The 20,657-nt window shown below is 37.5% G+C and overlaps 3 protein-coding genes across 5 annotated transcripts; 1 reads left to right on the top strand and 2 right to left on the bottom strand.

Annotated features, from left to right (window-relative positions):
* Positions 1-1,096: 1,096 nt before the first annotated feature.
* mrm2 (mitochondrial rRNA methyltransferase 2) lies at positions 1,097-4,554 on the bottom strand. Its single transcript, XM_078270190.1, has 2 exons — positions 4,159-4,554; positions 1,097-2,378 (listed from the first exon to the last, which is right to left on the bottom strand). The coding sequence occupies exons 1-2, from the start codon at positions 4,475-4,477 to the stop codon at positions 1,945-1,947; spliced, it is 753 nt and encodes a 250-aa protein (XP_078126316.1). The 5' UTR covers positions 4,478-4,554; the 3' UTR covers positions 1,097-1,944.
* Positions 4,555-5,463: 909 nt separating this feature from the next.
* nudt1 (nudix (nucleoside diphosphate linked moiety X)-type motif 1) lies at positions 5,464-9,794 on the top strand. Its single transcript, XM_078269223.1, has 4 exons — positions 5,464-5,653; positions 5,771-5,931; positions 7,227-7,372; positions 8,980-9,794. Exons 2-4 carry the CDS (start codon positions 5,780-5,782, stop codon positions 9,150-9,152), a joined length of 471 nt encoding a protein of 156 aa, XP_078125349.1. The 5' UTR covers positions 5,464-5,653; positions 5,771-5,779; the 3' UTR covers positions 9,153-9,794.
* snx8a (sorting nexin 8a) lies at positions 9,432-20,377 on the bottom strand. Of its 3 annotated transcripts, XM_078269220.1 has the most exons (14): positions 20,141-20,377; positions 19,972-20,038; positions 19,167-19,294; positions 18,270-18,399; positions 17,206-17,396; positions 16,735-16,855; positions 15,059-15,195; positions 14,183-14,263; positions 13,928-14,088; positions 13,598-13,727; positions 13,434-13,502; positions 12,729-12,878; positions 11,459-11,608; positions 9,432-10,985 (listed from the first exon to the last, which is right to left on the bottom strand). In XM_078269220.1, the coding sequence occupies exons 2-14, from the start codon at positions 19,991-19,993 to the stop codon at positions 10,905-10,907; spliced, it is 1,551 nt and encodes a 516-aa protein (XP_078125346.1). In that variant the 5' UTR covers positions 19,994-20,038; positions 20,141-20,377; the 3' UTR covers positions 9,432-10,904. The 3 variants fall into 3 exon arrangements, with proteins under 3 accessions (XP_078125346.1, XP_078125347.1, XP_078125348.1); XM_078269221.1 differs by lacking the exon at positions 19,167-19,294 and having other exon boundaries at positions 20,141-20,374; XM_078269222.1 differs by lacking the exons at positions 19,167-19,294; positions 19,972-20,038; positions 20,141-20,377 and having other exon boundaries at positions 17,206-17,421; positions 18,270-18,357.
* Between the last annotated feature and the right edge of the window lie 280 nt (positions 20,378-20,657).

Genomic DNA, 20,657 nt, shown 5'->3' with positions numbered 1-20,657 from the left:
TTAGCACTGATCTTACGTGATGTAAGGCGACCTTGAGTTCCATAAAAGGCACCATTAAATAAAATGTATTATTATTTGTATTATTATTACTGTGGATGTGAGACAAGGTGAACCCATAAAGTGGCTCCTAAAAGTTATCAAGCATCTATTTGCAGTGGTTAACACTGAAAGCATTGAAGAGTGAACACTAGCTAGCAATGTAAAACATGACTCCTGTAAAGTCTTGTTTACTTGTCTTTTATTATGAAATACAGCAAGCATTATATTCCAGCTCCAACCAAACCTCAGTAAAAGTATCTCAGATGTGAGTAATATAAGCTTAAAAGAGGAACAAAAAAGGTCATTACTTATTACAACTAAATTCTGATTTATGGTTCTGAGAATTTACGTCGTAGGTACGTACAGTATGTAGGTACGGACCCTACGCCTTAGCCTGAAGTGCACCTCTCCAGAAATGTAACTACATGTTGCGGCGATGCAGAACGCAACAACTGTAATTGGTCCACTTGGCCGTAGCTTGGTAGCATCGAATTTCCCTCATTTCCCTCTCATTTACAGGTTCTCCTTCTCCGACCGTGGTCAGAAAGCACAGGGGAGACACTTTGTTTCTCCATCTCCCATGTCGGAGTTGGTACTCGCTCCAAAGCTAACCCCTATCACTCTCTCATTCGCTCTACCACACTCCCCATGCACACACACCGACTCTGCTATTCTCTTAAAAAGATACGCTAGAACGATGCAAACACACCAGCGCACAAGTATAAATCCTCTCAACGGCGTAGGCCACTTACGTAGGCTACGGCGTGGGCTCTGCATAGAGCCTATGTACAACCATAAATCCACCTTAAGAATGCTGGTGTTTTTTAGTCCGTTATTTGTACAAAGGGTGCCATTTCCCATCTCTCTTTGTCCTGCATGTCATTTTTCTACTGTTGACTATAATTAAGGCATAAAATGCCCCAAAAACTATTTGTACATGCATGACAAATTATGTATTAAAAAGAGAAGGGGGCCAACTGAGAGGGCCTATGCACAAATGTTTGTGCTACGCCTCTGATGGATGGAGTCACTGCAAGTCAATGAAGAACTATGTACATGACATTGTAGACAATGTTGTATTTGCAAGGCCATAGTGTGAATCCCTATATAGATATCTGTGATGATCATCAAATATATGAGTTGTGTCTTTTACAATGCAGCTTTGGCAGAAACATCCCTTTATTTCAATACCAGTGTTTCTGAACTCTGGTCAGACCAGAATCAAATCAGTATGAAAAAGAACAGAAACAAACAAAAATACATTCCAAAGTTTCCAACACAGGGATTCAAAGAAGAATCTTTGAAGAAAATCGGTCTACTGGGCTGAAAATATTTTCACAGGAAATGGACATCTCTGCACAGTCAGAGAGCAGAGCCTGACAACACTTGCATCGTGCCAAGCTTCAGTATCATCCCTCTTCCCATTAGTCATCTTGTATGTGACTCTGTATGAGGTTGTTCCTTCATAAGCTCTCAATGAGAGAATGATTGCATATTGCTACATGGCTGGCAGTGCAAATTATTAGCATAAGCAGCACTGGTAAATTACTTTTTGCAACAAAGCAAATACCAAACTGACTGTGTAGAACAAACACTGTGGGGCAAACAATAACTTCAGAGAGAACACACAGCATTGGGCTCTTGAGGAATATCACCCTGATGATTCTTGCATAGATTTAACATTTTACTGATTCACTGCTGCTACTGTGTTAAGTTTGCATGTGTCTGTGCCTGCAGCTGTGAACCTCACTGATGCCTCAACAGTGCCACCTTTTGATCAAAGTTACTAAGCAAGCCTCTTATTCATGTTTACTCATCAAACAGAGTCTGTGAATCTCCAGAAAACATCTAATTTGGACAAATTGATCATTTCAGGATACACATCAGAAAAATAAAAGACAACTATTATCCTTTTACTGGCTTTCTGTACATTCTAGCGAGGAAATATCGCTCAGCTGAATCTTTCCTGCTGGCATTTGGCTTTAAAGTCTGAACACTACTGAACACACTTGAGAGTTTCTTCTGAAGTTTATGAGCGAGGATCCCGTCCCAGTATTTACAAACCAAAGAGCCCCCCGGCTGTAAAATTTTCTCAGCCAAGTCTATCAATGAAAAACACATTGTGATGAGTTTCTCATGGTCCATTTCCCGGAACCCGCTGGCATTGGGTGCCATGTCGCTCAGGATGACATGAGCCTGGCCGTTGGGGAGCAGCTCCAGCAGCTTGGTGTGCGTGACAGGGTCGGTGACATCATGACTGGACAGGAAGTGGGCACCGTCCAGAGGTGGTATGTTCAGCAAATCAATGCCAACAACTGTACCATGTGGTAACACTGCATCTAGCAAAGAAAATATTTCAACTGTATTTACAAGGAAATATTATGTTTCTTCCATCAAATTTTATGTACCGTGGGCTGACACAGCAGTGTGGTAATGTAACACAAATCAAAAGGTGATAAAGTGCAGGTATTTCAACACAGATAAGAACTAATTATAACATAGCATTACCTATTTGGTTAAATAGAACGGGGTCATATTCCCTAACTGAATAGTCTGTTAGCTGTTACTTCTTTCCCTGTGGAACAAATAAATAAATCTTCCAAAATGCATTAAAGCATCCTATACTTAACTGTTAGACTAATATTACTCAAAGTTAATATTAATATAGAAATTACCATACCGGTTGTTGTTTTGTTGCATTTCTTTAGCAACATTATATATATATTTCTGCTAACCAAACTGCTTCAAATGTTTTTATGCCAAGTTCCTATCTTCTAAGTTGTCAGTAGTTTCCATTAGTTTGAATGAAAATCTACTTGTTTCTAAAGGCCCTTGAGAATGCTAATCCATCACATTTAACATACCTTCTGCTTTTTTAATTGTTGTGTTGTAATTTAGTGGAGACTTTTCAAAACAATCTACACTTACAAGCAACAATAATACAACTTTGACCAGACTAAATGCAGACATGATAGTTATTGTTACAAGTGTTTGCATGTGGATTTTTAATGAAGTAAATGGAAACCAGAGGCGGACTGCAAGGTCGGGGGGGAAAAATCTAAGTCTAAAACATTAAAAAAAATCTAATTAGCAGTTGGGTAAGGAATACAGGATTTGTATTACATGGACTAAAACATGCAAGAACACTTGGTATCAGCTGAGTCAACTACTTTAAAGCATACTTTTACATTATGTTCAATGTCCTCAGATACTACAAAACTGCAGAACATTGATGTGGCTCTCTGATTTGCATCTGTGTGTAATGTTTAGAGGCTATCCCAACTGTAAAGTACAGCGATGCTTTATAACGCTAAAACTCGTAAAATGAGTCTCTCACGGCTGCACATTATTATTTAATGATTATTTGGTGAAAAAACTCTGTTTTTATTAGTCTTATAATGATAACACAATAAGGATGTTCCAAACATTTGAAAACGTGTGTCCATCATTTATAACTTACTGAAGCTCCAGCCTTTTAAACTGTGGTAGTATTGTTGTTCCTTTACTGGCCATAAACTCCGACATACAGTACCACAATAACAGCATATTACATGATTACAACAAGGATGGGCAGACACTGACTAAAAAGTCATACCAAATTTGGAGAAAAAAAGAGCAAATTTTCTGTATTGAGTCAAATATATGATTGTCCATATAATGTCCATAACAAGCTCCTATTTTAGTCAATGAACTTGGTTTTCTTGAAAAAACTGTCCAATAGTTTCTTCAGTATTATTCATTCCTCCACAAACGACAGCAGTGACGGATATTTATATTTTTCTTATTAAAGTCAAAACACTGCAAGAATTGTGACATTTATAAGGATCGATTAATACATAAAAGCTCAAATAAAAGATAATGTAGAACAACTTCTCCAATAAACCTCAGCAAGGCCCTACTAATTTAAGGAGGGTAGGCATTTCACAGTACTTCAAACCTAAATGAACTGAGATGAACAAAATAGATAGAAACACAATACAGTATGATGAACTGAATCATGACTTCTCTCTGACATAGCCTCAACAAAACCTGAAGATCACAAGCTTCACAATACTGCTTTAGTATTGTATCAAACTGTCTGTGTCCCGGTTATTTTGTCCACTCCTGTATGGACCTCACCTCCCTCAGCTGTCCCGGCGGAGTTGACTCTCTGGACCGCCACCTGGCTCCAGGCTCCAGGTGCAGCTCCGCAGTCCACCACACTACATCCAGGCTGTAAAAGCCTGAACTTGTCATCTATCTCCAGCAGTTTGAAGGCACTTCTGCACCGGAAGTTTTGTGCGTGAGAAGCTTTGACATACGGGTCTTTGAGCTGCCGCTGCAGCCAGCGCTGCTCGGCGGGAGTTTTACCCTTTAACTTCTTCATTAAACATGACGAGGAGTGGAGAGATCTCCTCTGCAAGGAAAAGCACCACATTTTTTGACTAGGGTAGGCCATGGGTTTTTATTAGTATGAGAACCGGGCAAGCTCGTGGAGCGTATGGTAAACTGCGCCTGCGTCGAAATAAACTTATATGTCCCCTTCCTGCAAAACACTGACGACGACGACGACGACGACAACAACAGTTCCTACCTGGGATATAGTCATGTTTCGTTCAGCTCAGTATCAATCTCTAAATACATCCATGAGTATCACAGGGAACAAAAGTTTTTTTTTAAACATAGAAACTGTTTTTCAAGTATTCATCACGTCCCACCAACACTACTGTGATAAAGTAATTTTCTATTAAGGGCCTAAGGAAATCATGCACGTATTTAGCTAGACTTTGATTTATCTATGAAAAATATATTTCTTTTATTTAATTTGTGTATTATTGTTGTTCATTTTCAATACCTTTTATTTATTGTATTTTCTATTTTCTTTCTTAGAATAAAAAATTAAGGAACTACATGGTTAATGTTTATCTGTTTCCTATGTCTTTAGATTGTTCATTGGACTACTGTAATGGAAATTTCTTCTCTGGAAAGCAATAAAGTTTAATCTTATATATTATCATATCATATCCTATCTTGATTTATGTAATTTCCAGCATTTCTAATTATTCCTGGTGCTATTAAAATAGTTTAATAGTATTATTATTATTATTATTATTATTATTATTATTATTATTAATAATAATAATGCTAGTAGAAGTACTATCTAAAACTCCATCATGATGTTAGTGATGATAATCACAAGAAAACAAACTTACAATTCAATTATTTTGAAATTTTTTAAATTAGTCATACTATATTGTCACATTATATTATTTATACAATATTTCTAAATATTTTTGCATGCTTTTATCACATCGTGGATCGTCTTAAATTAACAGGAGTGTAAAGTGAAGTGAATCAATATAATAATACATCCATGGTTCGACTGGAGGACACATTGGTAGTTTCTAGCCGAACATATTTCAATGTAACACATTCCCACTGATCTTTCAGCAAATGATGGTACTCGTGGATCCAGTCTGACGTTGATCAGACCAATCCCTGCTCCTACACATCAGCACGTCATGTGACGACGTCTGGAGTGCTGCGCGCGGGAGTAATTCAACGTCTTGTTTTTATTCAACAACTTCTTTTTTTCATTCGTCATTTTTTCGGGACACAGCAATACATTGAGGAGGTGAATATGTTAACGCAGCGCTAACTGTACGCATACAGTAAAGATAATTTGCTATGTTGCTTTAGGCAGTGTTTACATTGTGTTTATAGCCTAACTAATTTCCTATATTCCTCTCAGACAGGAGAGATGTTGAGCTCCAAGCTGCTGACCCTGGTGCTGGTGGTCCAGCCGGGCAGAGTGCTGCTCGGCATGAAGAAGAGAGGATTTGGGGCTGGGAAATGGAATGGGTTTGGGGGCAAAGTTCAACCTGGAGAAACTATTGAAGATGGTGCAAGGAGGTAAATTCATCTTACCAGTTGTCTTCCGGAACCTGCAATGTTGAGACCCTTCAACTAAAAGTAGTTTACAGGGTTCACAGGTCAACACCCAAAACAAAACCTTAGTGAAAACAAGCAATAAAAGCAGTAGAACATTCTATATTTATTCCTTCTTAAGTACAAAGTGTGAAAAAACAACTTGGCCTGTGTGTTTTCTTATAGAAAAATATATAGTTTAATAATTGATTTCACAATCTACTTTTCAGCTGCATTATATCATGCTAGGGTACAATATATATCATTACACTTCTAACAAACCCAACACACTGTGTTTTTGCATTTAAAATCAAACGTGTATTTTTGGTGCAACAGCATATGTGTTGCCAGTGTGGTGTCCAAGTGTTAAGGGGATAGAAAAAGGAGAAATATTTGCTAATTAAGATGTGAGTTCATGTAGTTTGTAAGCTTGACAAAATAAATACATGTTGAGTCTGGATGATGGGTGTGGATCATCAGTCATGAGCAGGAAGTTTGTTCCAAAGCTAAAGGAAGGAAGCCCTGAAGGTAACCAGGCCCCATCTCAAGCTGTTTTCTCTCAAATAGGAAAAAGAGACCTGCTTTGTGTAAAGAATATTGGAAGGCTAAATAAATCAGTAATGTCTCAAGGCTATGTTAGTTTCTCTTTTGAACAAAAGCACTCAGGAAATCCAGTCAATATTGGAGAAAGAAAGAAAGTGACTAATCCCAGTTATTTGTGTCATTAAAATACTTTATGTTGTGATGGCTGTGTTGGCTATTGACTCAACCAAAGAAAATGTCTTAAATCAAGTGTTGGGACTCAATACATTTAGACAGAACCTACTGGTGTACATGTACTTTCTGAACTGTATGTGCTGTTCAGCTATAAGAGAAGATTGGTGGTCAACTTTGAGGGAAGTAGTGTTTGGGGGTAAACATCACTGAGCATTGAGCGTCATCTGCAAATACTTGTTCTTTAATGCACCATTCAGGAAGATTTCTTGAAGTCAATCTGCATTTTTATTAAAAATAAACAATGTGGCAGAATCTTGTAAACTCAAAGATCCACTTACTAGATTTTTTTTTTTTTTAGCTCTGAACCACATCTCAATGTCTTCATTGGTGAATGTCGTTGACTCAATAGAAAAACGATTTTGCACACAAATAGATCCTGCGTCTGCGAACACTGATATAATCACTTAACTTGCTTTTAGTGTTTGTGTGAAGTGTACTGCGAGTTTATTTTGTAAAATACACCTTATCAAATATTTATTTGATGTGTTTTTTTTTTTTTTTAGAGAACTGCTAGAAGAAAGTGGCCTTACGGTGGATGCTCTCGAGAAGGTCGGAAACATCAAATTTGAATTTGTTGGAGAAACGCAGCTGCTTGACGTCCATGTTTTCAGAGCCGACAACTATAACGGAGCACCAACAGAGTCAGAAGGTACAGTAGGATTTCCACTGCACCACACTGAACTGTGAAGAAAAGAAACCGGATAGTGGTTAAGGATAATTCCAGCTTAATTATTTCAGGATTTTATGTTCATAGGAAAATCTGAATCACAGTGGAATAACAGCTATAGTCCCAAAAATGTGAAATGTAATCATAAAGATTTTAAATAACGAGCTAAAATACAGCACTATAATATTTAAAAAGCATTGGTTTTAAAACAGTTACTTAGAAAATAGTTTTAAAAAAGTGCCACTTGTTACCGTGATTACAAAAATTCATGCAGTTTGGAGTTGAAGAGGAACTCCACATTTTTGTTGTACAATTCCAAGGAACTGATAAGTAAAAAAAAATAAAAATAAAAAAACTAATCCTGCCAAACATTTCTCTTTTTCACTTTTAGTTACCCTTAATCTTGACTTCCTTTTATGTTATGTCAATGCCAGTTCAGGCTTCATGGCAATTATAGTTGTGCATTGTCCTTAAAGTTTAGATAATGAGGCCTTCTGAGAATCAAAACAGTTTTCAGTTCAACTTTTAAAACCAAGTAGACCACAAAGATCCTTCTAAAGTATATTGATTGAAAATCTTCTAGGAACTTTTTCACAGACATGACTGTAAGCAGGAAGAGCAGATTAGTTAAGGGTAATAATCTATAAGTATGCTCTCAGTGGTGAAGTTTAAAAGACTGTAAAAACACAAAGAAAATAGGAGGCCCTCAACAAAAGGAATGCAGAGAGCCACAGTGATCTTTATTTCCTGAGAGTTGGGTCAAGGCCAACTGGGTGAAGTTTACAAACAGCAAAGCGCAGCACTCCACCAAAGAGTCTGCAGGTCAAGAGAAGTCAAACAGCCAAGGGGTGAAGAGATAAATGGAGGAAAAAGCTTAAATGAAATGTGCTGAAGTTAGTGAAAAGAGAGAATGTGAAGCTGGGAACACTGATTTGACAAGATAGGAAGCAGCAGCTGAAGCTTTGGGACTAGTATGACTTTAAAGTGCAACGTTTCAGAAGCAGGCTGAGCAAGTGGTTATGTTTAAAAAAAAAAAAATCACATTTTCTAACCCATCCACAGGACTGGATATCAAAAGTAAGCTACAGGTTTTGTGACACAGTGTAGTTACAGGAGAAACCAAGCCTTTAGTTAGGAAATGAATGCCAAAGTTCTCTTTTGTTTTTAAAAAGAGAGACAAAGTGTGAAATCTTGTGGTTTGTTTATTCCTTTCTAAAGAAAATACTATAACTATATATATATATATATATATTTTCACACACTTAAAGGGTAGGTTCACATTTTGTTTTAAGTCTCTTTTAACAAAATACTCACATGCCCCTATGTGCTGTACATTGAAAGAGTAATTGGTCGCTATAATAGTTCCTTCTCTCCATACTGGCTATGAAGAAATCCCTTCTTAGCACAACTCCAATGTAGGACATGGACCAAAATCCACAGTCATCATTCTGTGCAACACTTCATTATACATTTCAGCCAAAGTTAAAATTAGGCTTCTTCAGTCTACTATAACAGATCAAGATAGATGATACAAATATTTAGTATTTCATTCTTAGGAGGTCTACTAATTATTTTCTCTTGTTGTCTAGAAATGCGGCCTCAGTGGTTCGAATGTGACCAAATTCCTTTCAGTCAAATGTGGGCTGATGACATCCTGTGGTTCCCCCTAATGCTCCAGAAGAAGAAATTTGTTGGATACTTTAAGTTTCACGGTCACGATGTGATCCTCAGCCACAAACTGGAAGAGGTGGAGGAACTGTGAGACGACCTGCGTTTCTGAGGTCATTTATGACTGCGACAAAAAAGCATCAGCCTTCCAAAGTTCTTCTTCAAATGCTGAAGATATCCCAGGGTTCAGTGTTTGTTGTTCACTTTACTTTGTGGGAGGAAACGAACAAACTCTGAGGACTTAAACCCTGTTAACTGTACATGGAGAATGTGTACATGTTATATATACATATTGAGTTGAAACTCTTTTTTTTGGTCTGTAACACATCACATAATAAATAAAAATCAATCAATAATCAGCAATATACTGACATAAATATGAATTGTTATTTTAATTGTCAGGATAACTTGATTTAACACAATTCAGCAAGGATTTCTTTAATAAAGTATCAACAATATCTACAGTAATCATTTTATTAGATTTCATATTCTGTGCAAGTTAGTTAACTAGATTTCTGATACACTTTTCTTGCCAAAACAAATGTGTTTCATACTGTATGCACAGTACTACAGTGTCTTCATTAAATAAAAGTTGAACTATGTGCCCATATGATTTGCATGTTGGCATCATATATTTCAACGCAGTCAGTTCGGTGTATTTGAGATTAAATCAGTTTGTGAGGTAACGTGAGCCTATTTATGGCAGTGTCCCTTTGATATTTTTTTTTTTTTTTTTTTAAATACATAATGTTATGAAAAACTATACGTGTACAGACATAAATGTGCATGGATGTTTTCATGCCAAATATCTGAAAAGTAGAAAGTCTAATAGCGCAAAGGAAAGGGTATTAATGGAATAATATCCAGATCTTGTTTGCCCTGATACATTATAACACAAATTTAAATTAGGATTTCTCTAACTGTGAAAAATAGCCTCCATCTATTAAGTGATATGGGCAAAAATCTTCCAGTGAAGTTAAGGAAATAAAAGTGATTATTAAATGTTTGAAATGAATTTGAAGTAACCCTGTTACATGATTTATTGCACCGCTGTGTGAATTTATATAATTTCTCTTTGGTAGTAAATCAGTAGCTTATAGTATTATTGACATTACGCCACTAGTGCTAAAAGTTATTTTAAATCAATAAACCTCATCTCTGCCCTTTGTAGTAACACTTTGAGCGTAGGCCTTTCAAAATAGCTCAATTTGGAGTCAATTTAAGCAGAGAGATCAAATATGTTGCTCCACATACTGTACAAGTAAACACTGTAAAAGTAGGAGAAATAACACAATTGTCCATACAAAATATAAAGTACGCAGCTACACATCCTTATGAAGTTAAATCTGTATCAAAAATACAACGGTCTAAAGTTATTCAGTAAGTAAAACCTTCATGACTGGAGATATAAAATAATCCCAATTTTTTCCTCAATTATTGTAGTGTATAAAGCGGTGCTTTAGGAAATGAGTTGGAATGCATGAATATACTGTCATCCCTCACGTCTGACATCCTGGTCCCTTGTAAAACAAAATATATATATATATATATATATATATAACATTTAGATTTACTTCCTACATTATTCCCTCATCAAGCAGAGCATAACATGACAGATTTATGAGTCCACTGTCTTTTCCAATTATATGGTTGATGATCAAATCCCCAAAATAAGCTGAGAAGTTGAGAATTCATTTTTACTAAAAATACTTATTACTTATGATTATTGAATGGAATGTATATTGTGTAATAGAAGACTTTTCTTTAGCTCACAGAGCAAGTTATTTTCCAGTTTGTGATCCTTATCAGAGGCAGTGTTCTCTCCTGCACCTTGTCCATTTAGCTTTCAGATGTAGGGTTCCATTCCATTATTACCACCAAACAGACATCCGAGCTTTGGCTGGAGTTCATTCCACACCGCTCCCATCTGGAAAGAAAGCAAAAAGGTCACTTCTCTCAATCTACAGTACATTTCAATGAAGCTCATAATACTAAAAAAAAAAAAAAACTGCATCAAAATATTGCTTAGTGGTTTGCAGGTAATCATTTTCAAGAAACATCTATGTGAATTTATCTTCAAGAACTTCAAAATCCACAAAAACCTTCTTCAAATTGTTGCCATATAAGGTTCAGATAGAGACATCTAACCAAAGAAATACATACTGTGTGCTGTGTTTGATTTCAAAACAGGCAAAAGGTATATGGGAGATTCACTTGCTTGTGTGAAATGTAAGCCATCTCAGATCCCACATCAGGAAAAAGTATCCTTCCAGTGATACCATCCATCGTTATTAGTTCTTTTGTTTAGTTTTTGTTCATTGGCTTTAAAAGCCAATTTAAAACTGATTTGACCCTCCTGAAGGGTCGGTAGAAAAATGATTTCCAGACAAGCAGTCTCACCTCTCTGTGTCCTTGGACCTGGGAGTTAACGAAAGCCCCCAGAATGTGGGATGTGATTGGAAGGTAGATGAAGATAAGCTGTGTCTCTTGATGAAGGCAGAACAGGGAGAAGTAGTTACGCAGCTCCATGGTCTGAATGGCATTTTCTTGCTAATAACAGAATTTAAAAAAAGGGAAATGATATCAAATGACAATAAGCAGTAAAAAAAAGAATAGTTGTCTGTGGGGAAATTTTCCTCCAATTATACAGCATTATAAAGCTCTGCTCAAAAAGGGAAATGGCCTTAAATCATTCCATTACACTTTAATTGGCCCTAGTTCTGATTCACGAGTGAACTATTGCTTAATCCTGTTCATCGCCGACTCACTGTCACGGTTACTGACACCGACACTGATGTCTGTCACTGATGAAGAAACCCTGTAGAAGTTTGCGTCATGCAAAGGAGTAAAAGGGTCACAGCTAAAATTACAAGCCGTGGTGCATTAACCTCAGCATGACTCTACTATTACTAATATCTGTATCTGTGCCATGCTATTGGTTATGTGGGTCTGTCAGTCAGGCGATCAGTTGAATCTCAACTGAATCACAGTTAATAACATAGCGGGTCACCTGACAGAACAGTCGTCTGAGCTCAAAATTCATGACCACATATGCCAAGCACAGACAAAGCACACTGACTAAAAAGGAACTACAGTCACAAGATGAAACCCAACAGGGATACAACAGTATCCACTAAGTTGACCAATGCTGGTACTTGGTTTTTAACCTAATGTGACTCAGCTTTGTACCTATGTTTGAAGAGTAATTTAGTTCATTCAGAAAGTTTATTCATGAAGTTATATTGTTATATCTGCCCCCTTACACTAAATATTTCAATCAGATTGCAATGTTTTTTGCTTATTGATTTAATTCCTCAAAACTGAAAAAAATAAATGAAATTGTATTATTATACATATTATATGAAATTGCAAAATGTGATACAAACTGTGTATAAAAGAACTTCAGATACGTCACTTTTACTTATACCTAATGGATGTCATTGAACCATTTATTGTATGCATGGATGAGGGGATTGAGTAGAATGCTGAATTTGGCAATTGGCTACAAGATTTGTCTGTCTTGACTGTGTTTAAGGGGAACGTATTAGCAAAAGAAACACTTGAGCCAATTTGGCATTTTATTTATTAAGTAGTAAATTAAAACAGTATGCTGTCAATCAGAACACATCCTCAAAATGTGGAAAGAGAGAAACCAAAAGAGATTGACCACCTGAACAATTCGTGACTCCAGCTGCTCCACAGATGCCTGCTCTTTGGGCTGCACTGTGGCGCTCATCATCTGCCTCTTCATCATACTGTACTTGTGCAGAGCTCTCTGGTGCTCGTGGAGAACGCCTTTCTCATGACGCTCACAGAGATCCTAGGGAAAAAACACAGTTGCATAAAGCTCTTCCTATTTGCCTCAAAAATGGCATGGTAATATATAAAATAACAACAGTAATACACAACAACCATGGATGATTGGAGAATTGTTTGTACAAATTATGAAATTACCATGCATATTACAGTTAATATATTTAATAGAGGCTATAGAAAATGCCACTTTTTCTACCCACCAGTCCCCTTGTTTAATCTCTGCAAACATCCACTAGTAAGAACTGTTTCCATGTGAGATAGACTGGTTGGGTCTGCATTGTTTTTTAAATTAATCATTACATAATACCCTGAATTTAGTTACTAACTGAACCTGGATTTCCTGTAATTATGCAGCTCCTCGTTCTGATTGATTTTATTGACTTGATCGATAAAAAACATTTTGCGGTGCATCATAAAGTGAGCATCATTAGATTGCGATGTGAAATGTGCAAACATCTTAACAAAATCACCCATCCCTGGAGGTAGACTCAAGTTAGGCTAGATGAGAAGAGCAAAAAAAAATAAAAAAAAATAAATAAATAAAGTGAAACTGACTTACTCTGTACGATTGCAGCAAATCCAGGAAAATATTCAGTTTTTCCACAACATCATCTTCTTCCCGTCTGCCCTGAGGACATAAGCAAAACAACATTTTTTACCCAGTGCCAGTTTTAGACAAGCACAGCAGAGCAGGTGGCGGGGATGAAGGACTGAGGGCTGTACCTGCTGAGCAGCTTTGTCAGATAGCACAGCGAACTCCACAGATAGACTCTTCAGAGACTGACGCAGGGTGCCCCAGGTGCTTGGTGAAGAGGCCAAGGAGGGAAGAGACAAAGTATCTGAGCCCAGCGTACTGTCGAAAACAGCAGTATTACAGGGCCAGAATGTAACATAGTGATGTCTTAGCTGCCAAACTCATTTCAAACTAACAACCATGAAGAGGCACAGAGAACAACACAGAGGATTTGGAATCTTATTAACATTTGTTTGCTCAGTCCAAAACCTCTGATACTGGAGAAAGACTTTAACTTTATACCCATAATAATGAAATACCTGAGCTCTCTGCCAAACATGAGGAGATCAGTTGCATTCTCCTTAGAGCGCTCTGCCATTTTCTCAGCTCTGTCCCGCAGCTTCTGGAAGCTGTTGTGAATATTTCTAATTAGCTCTCTGCTTGTCGAGAACTGAGCCTGAATGTCAGCGGGAAGATATTCCTACGAAACAGATCCAACAATTTTAAATGCAGCTAATTGTTTGGGAGGGAAAGTATGTTAATTTTCCATTGTACATATGTGACATGTGACAAACCTTTGCCTGGGTTGCGATTCTGTTGGTCATGAACTCATCGCCCATTTTCTTGTAAGAGTCACGCAGCTTAGTCTGAACATCCTGTTTGGGAGGACGGGTGGGAAGTGTTTGAGTGGAAAAAGACACTGAGTAACAAGATGCATCGCACTTTCACTGTCATCATGATGATAATGCTTATTGTGCAACAGCTGGTGCCACAGCACTAGGCAGCTGAGTTGCTGCCTAGTTGTTGAGTTGTTGTATCTTTGCAACTAGAGTTGCAAAGATACAACATGATTGAGGCTGGATTATTTTAATGCTCTTTATGTTGGTCTAAAAATCAAACTTCCATCTCGCGCCTTCAACTTGTGCAAAATGCTGCTGCACGCTTTTTAACAAATACATCTAAACGTGCACACATTACTCCCGTTCTCTACACCCTTCATTGGCTCCCGGTGTGTTTTAGAATCAATTTTAAGATTTTAATCTTTGTTTTCAAGGCCTTAAATGGCCTGGCCACGCAGTATTTGTCCGAGATTTTAACCCTTCGTGAGCACAACAGGTCATTGCGGTCTTCAAATCAACTGGTTTTACAAGTCCCAAGGTCAAGGTATAAACCTTGGGGTGATTGGGCTTTCGCAGTTGCTGCCCCAAGACTCTGGAACAAGTTGCCCCCTGACATCCGCACTATTACAGATGTAGCTCTCTTTAGATCCAAACTCAAAACATTTTTATTTAGAATGGCTTTTGATACATAGTAGTGGTGTGACAATTTCCCTTTCCTCCTCGTGTTTCTATGTAACCTTTTCTGATTTTACTGTTTTCTAAGTTTTTACTTGGCTGGTTGCTGTAAAGTGCTATATAAATAAATGTTGATTGATTAATTGATGTACATACGGAGCCACTGAAGGTGAGGAAGGTCTTGACCAGCTCGTCCTCTGAGAAGAAGGGATGCCGTGCCACCAAGTTGATGAATCTGCCAAGAGCTCGCCTCCTCCCTTCAATGAACTCACGCTCAGAGACGGAGGTCAAGACTGTGGACAGATACGAGAGAAAACACCTTCAGCACTTTGACCAGGAGTGTTAATGTTGAGAGAGTTGTGGCTATAAACTATAAACAGGGGTAGACTGTTAGCATAAACTAATGTACCAACCATGTTTATGGCCAATTTATATAGTGTAGAATCCCTTTTAAATAAATACAAACACCAAAGGAGATCTCCACCGATTTTGTCTGTTTACAGGTGTTGGGGAGTTCAACTGCATGTGAAAGAAATATTCTATATCGATTTTTAGGCTCACGATTCGATTCAAAAATCGATTTCCGTTTCAATAACGATTCTCGATTAAAAAAACGATTCACAGTATGTAAATCTAGTTACTTTTCCTATGTGATTGCAGTACACATACAATTAAAAAAAATAATTTAAAAAATTTAAATATGAACTGATTTTTGGAATTCTATGAATCGATTTTGAATTGGTAGAGCTTGAATCGCGATTCGAATATGAATCGATTTTTTTGCACACCCCTATGTGTAACGCCTTTTGTGTCTGCAGAGGGAGCTGTGCGAAATTTGAGTCAAAGTCAGCTGGCACTAAAGACTACAAGTTTAAAAGTGAAAACAGTCTGGGGGTGTGGAGTTAGGAAGAAGTGACCTCTTAAGCCTGCTCCTCCTCTTTGCCTGAGGCGAGCGGCCCGAGGCTACACTAGCCGCTACTAGCATACCACACCTCAAACTCCCACTGTTGGTGGTCAAGTTGCATTGCGGGTAATGTAGGCACCAGGTATTGACACGGGAAAGAATGCATGGAATTTAAAAAGTATTATCTCTTATTCTTTCTGCTGCATCTATCACTTTTTTTTAAAACCATCATGAGTCCGACAGTGTTATATAGGTGCAATGCTATCATCGGTGGAGTGCTCTCTCAGTTTACTTATCCTCAAAATTCCACAGCACTAATTACTGATAAAAATGAATAATTATATACACATACAGACATTGAAGCTAGATCTTAGGTTACACATACTGTATCAGTAGGATGTGAGGGGGGGGAAAAAAAGAGTACATTCGGTGGGATGGTGGATTTACATGTGTGGTATCTTTATGACATATTCTGTACTTAAAGAAGATTGAGACATTGTTTGTCTACTCAAGTGTTTTGCAATCAACTGTGTGTGTGTGTGTGTGTGTGTGTGTGTGTGTGTGTGTATATATATAATTATCATTCCAAAGCTACACTAAAACTGAAATGCTAATTTTACGCATCACTAGTTTCCTTGTTTTTTTTCAGGCAATAACTTTGATGAATGGTGATGACTGTGTGAAACAACAGAGCCTGCAGGAACTGTTTGTATTAAAATGTAACACTTATTCTTTATTGAACAAAAAAAATGCTCAGCTTGGATATTTACAACTGACCTTTCAGTGAAGCATATAAACCCAAATAATCCAAACTATGCTCTTAAAACAATTATGGGTTCAGAAAGAAATGTGAAAATGGAGGAAATGCAGAAATAAAGAAATACAATGGTGACTGTGTAGATGTCAGAGTTCAGGCAGAGTAACATACCTCCTTTTAACATTCTTTTAGGTGGCAGCGCCGGGACCACTCTGTAGGCAAATCTCTGAAGCAAAACCTCATGGAAGACATCGAAATCACTATAGCGCCGGTAAACTGATATTTTATAACGCTAAAAAACAAGAAGCAAAGAAAGAAAATCATCACAAAATGAACAAGAGCATGCATCATTAAGTTTTCCATTGGAAACTGAGTTACATGAAGGTAATAATGGAAGGTAAATCTGTACTTTTCTTCATGTAGACTGCAAACGATAACTCAAAGAAAAAAAAAACACTAACTATTGTAATAGGAGCCCTAGAGTAAATGATGCAATTCACACTTGACTGAGAAGTTAAGTGTGAAAAGAAATGATTCAAAAACACAAATGAAGAATACTGCACCACATTTCCAGCTTTTCTTGTTGTTAAAGTTATTCGAACACAATCATTTACACGCCGTGGGATTTATGGGATCCCTTGCCTGGCTGGTGACCTGGTACTCCACATGTTTGAGGAACAAGCCTTTCTTCTCAGGTATGAGCTCCACCTGGACTGTGTCTCTGACCAGCAGTCTGTCCAGCGTCTGGGACATCGTCAGAACGTCCTCCTGAGCCGGCTGCATCCTCAATGCGTTAAGGTCCTTCAGCTCTCCGAGCTGAGGTTTTGGTAACTCTATCAAGCACACAACAAGCACCAACTTCTAATTGATTAAATTGATAAATCTAGAATGAAATTCATTTCTTAACTGTGAGGAATGCTGGTGTTCAAACCACTTTTCTCTTTTCAACAGATTACTACGTGTCTCGCTCTATTTGTCTTTAGCTAGCACAGTATTGTGCATGCTGTCTGTTATTTAACCATTTCTGTAAATTCCAATAAGGTCATGAACTGAATGTATTGTACTGCGGCAAATGCAGAAAACTTGTTCTTGAGCAGATGTGGAAGTGGCATGCAGCTAGCTGCGTTACCGACCACACCTGAAATAACAGAGAGAGCTTTAAATAATCACAGAAGGTCGGGAATGAATCTAACTCAAACCAGCATAATGGCTACCTCTATGAAAACCATGAGTTCCCCCCTATCATCTTGCCACTCTGGGACTAGTGAAGGTATGCAACACATAAACATAGCGAAGGCTTCTTCACCAAAATAAATAAAATCATATAGCTGAATAATAGATAGCTGAATTAAATAAAACATACTGGCTTTTCTTCTGTTGTGAAATAAACTAGAAGTATGGTATGAAAAAGTTTATTTTTGTACAAATACATTACTCCCAATGTCCTTCAGTTATTTTATAATTATTATGATATTATGCAGTAAATCTAATTAATTACAATAGGTGGGTGTATCCCAATGGTAAACTGTTAAAGAGAACGTTTAAACCTTGAGTCTATGTGAGCCAATAAAAGAATGACATTTGCCCTGTACAGATGAAATATCTTGACAGTAGGGGGATAGCTGAGGTTGCTCTCAGACACACAGAGGAATCATCAAGCTACTCATTAAGCAAAGCTTTACTGCTCTGTTTTCACTGTAGCCTACCTTGTATGCAGTTCTCCAAGAGTTTGGGGCTTGGTTGCTTTCCTTGCTGAGCAAGAGCAATCAAAGCGAGGGCTTTATAGAGTGACAACTTGCTCAGGAATCCATCTACAGAATCAACATGCTCAGCAATCTGAAAAGGACAAAGACAATATGACATTAAGGTCACCGTTTTTCAGTCCAAGACCAAAATTCAAACTGTGGTTTTGCATTCCTCTACGCAAAAAGTGCTCACTAGACACAAAAGCAATGATATGCTGAACGGTCAGGAAAAGGGAAATTCTACTGAACCATGACAAACACTACACACTCAGAACAATTTCATAACACCGATGTGTGTTGTAGCAATATCTTATGTTCTAGCATTAAAAGGAACCAAATCCGACTTGGTTGGTTGTGAATTATGTAAAGCCCACGTCTTTAACAGTCTGCTAGCCTACACAAAGCTGGTACCAACCTCCTATTGATAAGACATTACACTTATATCTACAGTATCTGCATTGCCTGCACAAAACATAAAGTCTTCTCAAACAAATATGTGCACAAGGATATCATGTACTGAAGTGTTTAACTAGTAATTCATTCATTTGATTAGAACATTGGTCTTAAACTTTTTAATTTATCAATCAATAATTATTTCAAATTACAGTCCCTTGTCAAGTCTATGTGAGCAAATACGTGAATATAAAAAGTATGTGGATGGGATGCAAAAAGTATTTAAGTTATAGCAAGCTGTATCAGGCACATGCCAGGTAAAAGACAAGATGCAGAAAGTGATACTTGAAAATGTTATTTACTGTTGTTTATGGTGGGTGCTGCCTTTGTATCATTACAAACGACAGATTTGTATAGAGTGTTGCCTGCTGCAGCCTCTTGATTACTTAAGTGTGAACCCCTCACCTGGCCTAAAACCGTCTTGGAGAGATCGGTCCTTTGGAGCAACCGCTGAAAAACTTCAACCTGCACTCTCTCATCTGTCTTACAGCGGATGGCCTGATATACTTCCCTGTAATAGGCAGGAACTGAGCCTAAAAGAGGAACAACACCTACATAGCATCACCACCACCCAAGTGTAATATTTGATCATACCCCTAATCAAAAATGATTTAATATATGATTTCAGTCAGTGGTACTCAACGGTGATTGTGATCTTATCACCTTATATTATCTCAACACACTTTATAGTTTTGCTCTGATGATTTCAAGGTATTTAAAACAGACAACCCTCAGAGATTATCAACCTTATCATAGCTTTACAATATTGAGAAGGAGATACGACGAAGATATGAAATCTGAGTACTAATATACTGCAAAAGTGCTGCAATGCACAGACTCATTTTCACGTGGCAGGAAAAAAAAAGAATCAAAACGTTCATAAACCCTTTGAATCCCTGGCATCTTTACCAGTAAATGTTACTGTAGCTCATCTGGTATCATGAAAACAGTAGCGCATCAAAATAAGATCAACCACTCGTGGATTGTTTTTAAGATGGAGCAACTCCATTGTGAGATCTTAATGTACCCAAACTTTCTCATTGGTTAGTTCACGTCGCAACTTTCCCGAACAGGAATGTTCACATTTTAAAACATCTAATATGATATACTTTGACGGGCTTGACACCGCAACCCCAAACAAAAAATATTGATTAGGAAATAATATGGCAGCATTGTGATAAGAAGAGTAGAAGAAGTTTTCGCACTGTACCTTCATTGATCTCTCCTGCCATGGTTCAGACTGTCATGTGAGCGCAAGAGCACCTCCATGTGATTTCCTGCAGAGAAAGAGAAAAAAACAAGTAATTTATTTCTTAAAGTTGTAGTGAGCGCTGGTTAAAGTCCAAGTGTAGAGTAGAGCAATAGAAACCGACACTTACATGCACTGGCAGCTAATGAGTATGTCATCATCTCTTGCATTAAATTAAACGTTTAAGTTTCGAAGGAGTGAAGAAGCGCAGGTGCTAGTCAATCAGCAGCTCTGTTAATGCAGTCTATTTCTATTTCACCAAATGATCAGGGAGAACTTGTCTTATTATGACCTGATTATTTTCTGGTTTCACTTCCAATTAAATTTAGTTTGAATTTCTGTTCCTCATTCTTCAAACTCGATCTAATAACTAACGCTGCCTTTACGTACTCCTCCTAAGTTTCAACTTCTGTATTTCTAAAGTCGTAAATACGGCTAAATGCCTTCTTATATACTGTCTATGCTAAATGCCACAATCAGAAATATTTGCAAATTTTAAATCAAGTCGCACGGCTATAAAATTGGGCATTTTTATTTATCTGTTATGTTTTGTTATGCACATAACGTTTACCATTTTGTGAGATAGCTTTATGCTTTAAGCCCCTGTCAAATCTCAAAAACCACCGCTTTCTTGAAGTTGAATTCAC

This window comes from Sander vitreus, chromosome 15 (assembly GCF_031162955.1).
Source record: "Sander vitreus isolate 19-12246 chromosome 15, sanVit1, whole genome shotgun sequence".
NCBI classification, from domain to species: Eukaryota; Metazoa; Chordata; class Actinopteri; order Perciformes; family Percidae; genus Sander; species Sander vitreus.
Note: the sequence above shows the minus strand (reverse complement) of the source record. Positions and strands in the feature narration are given on the sequence as shown.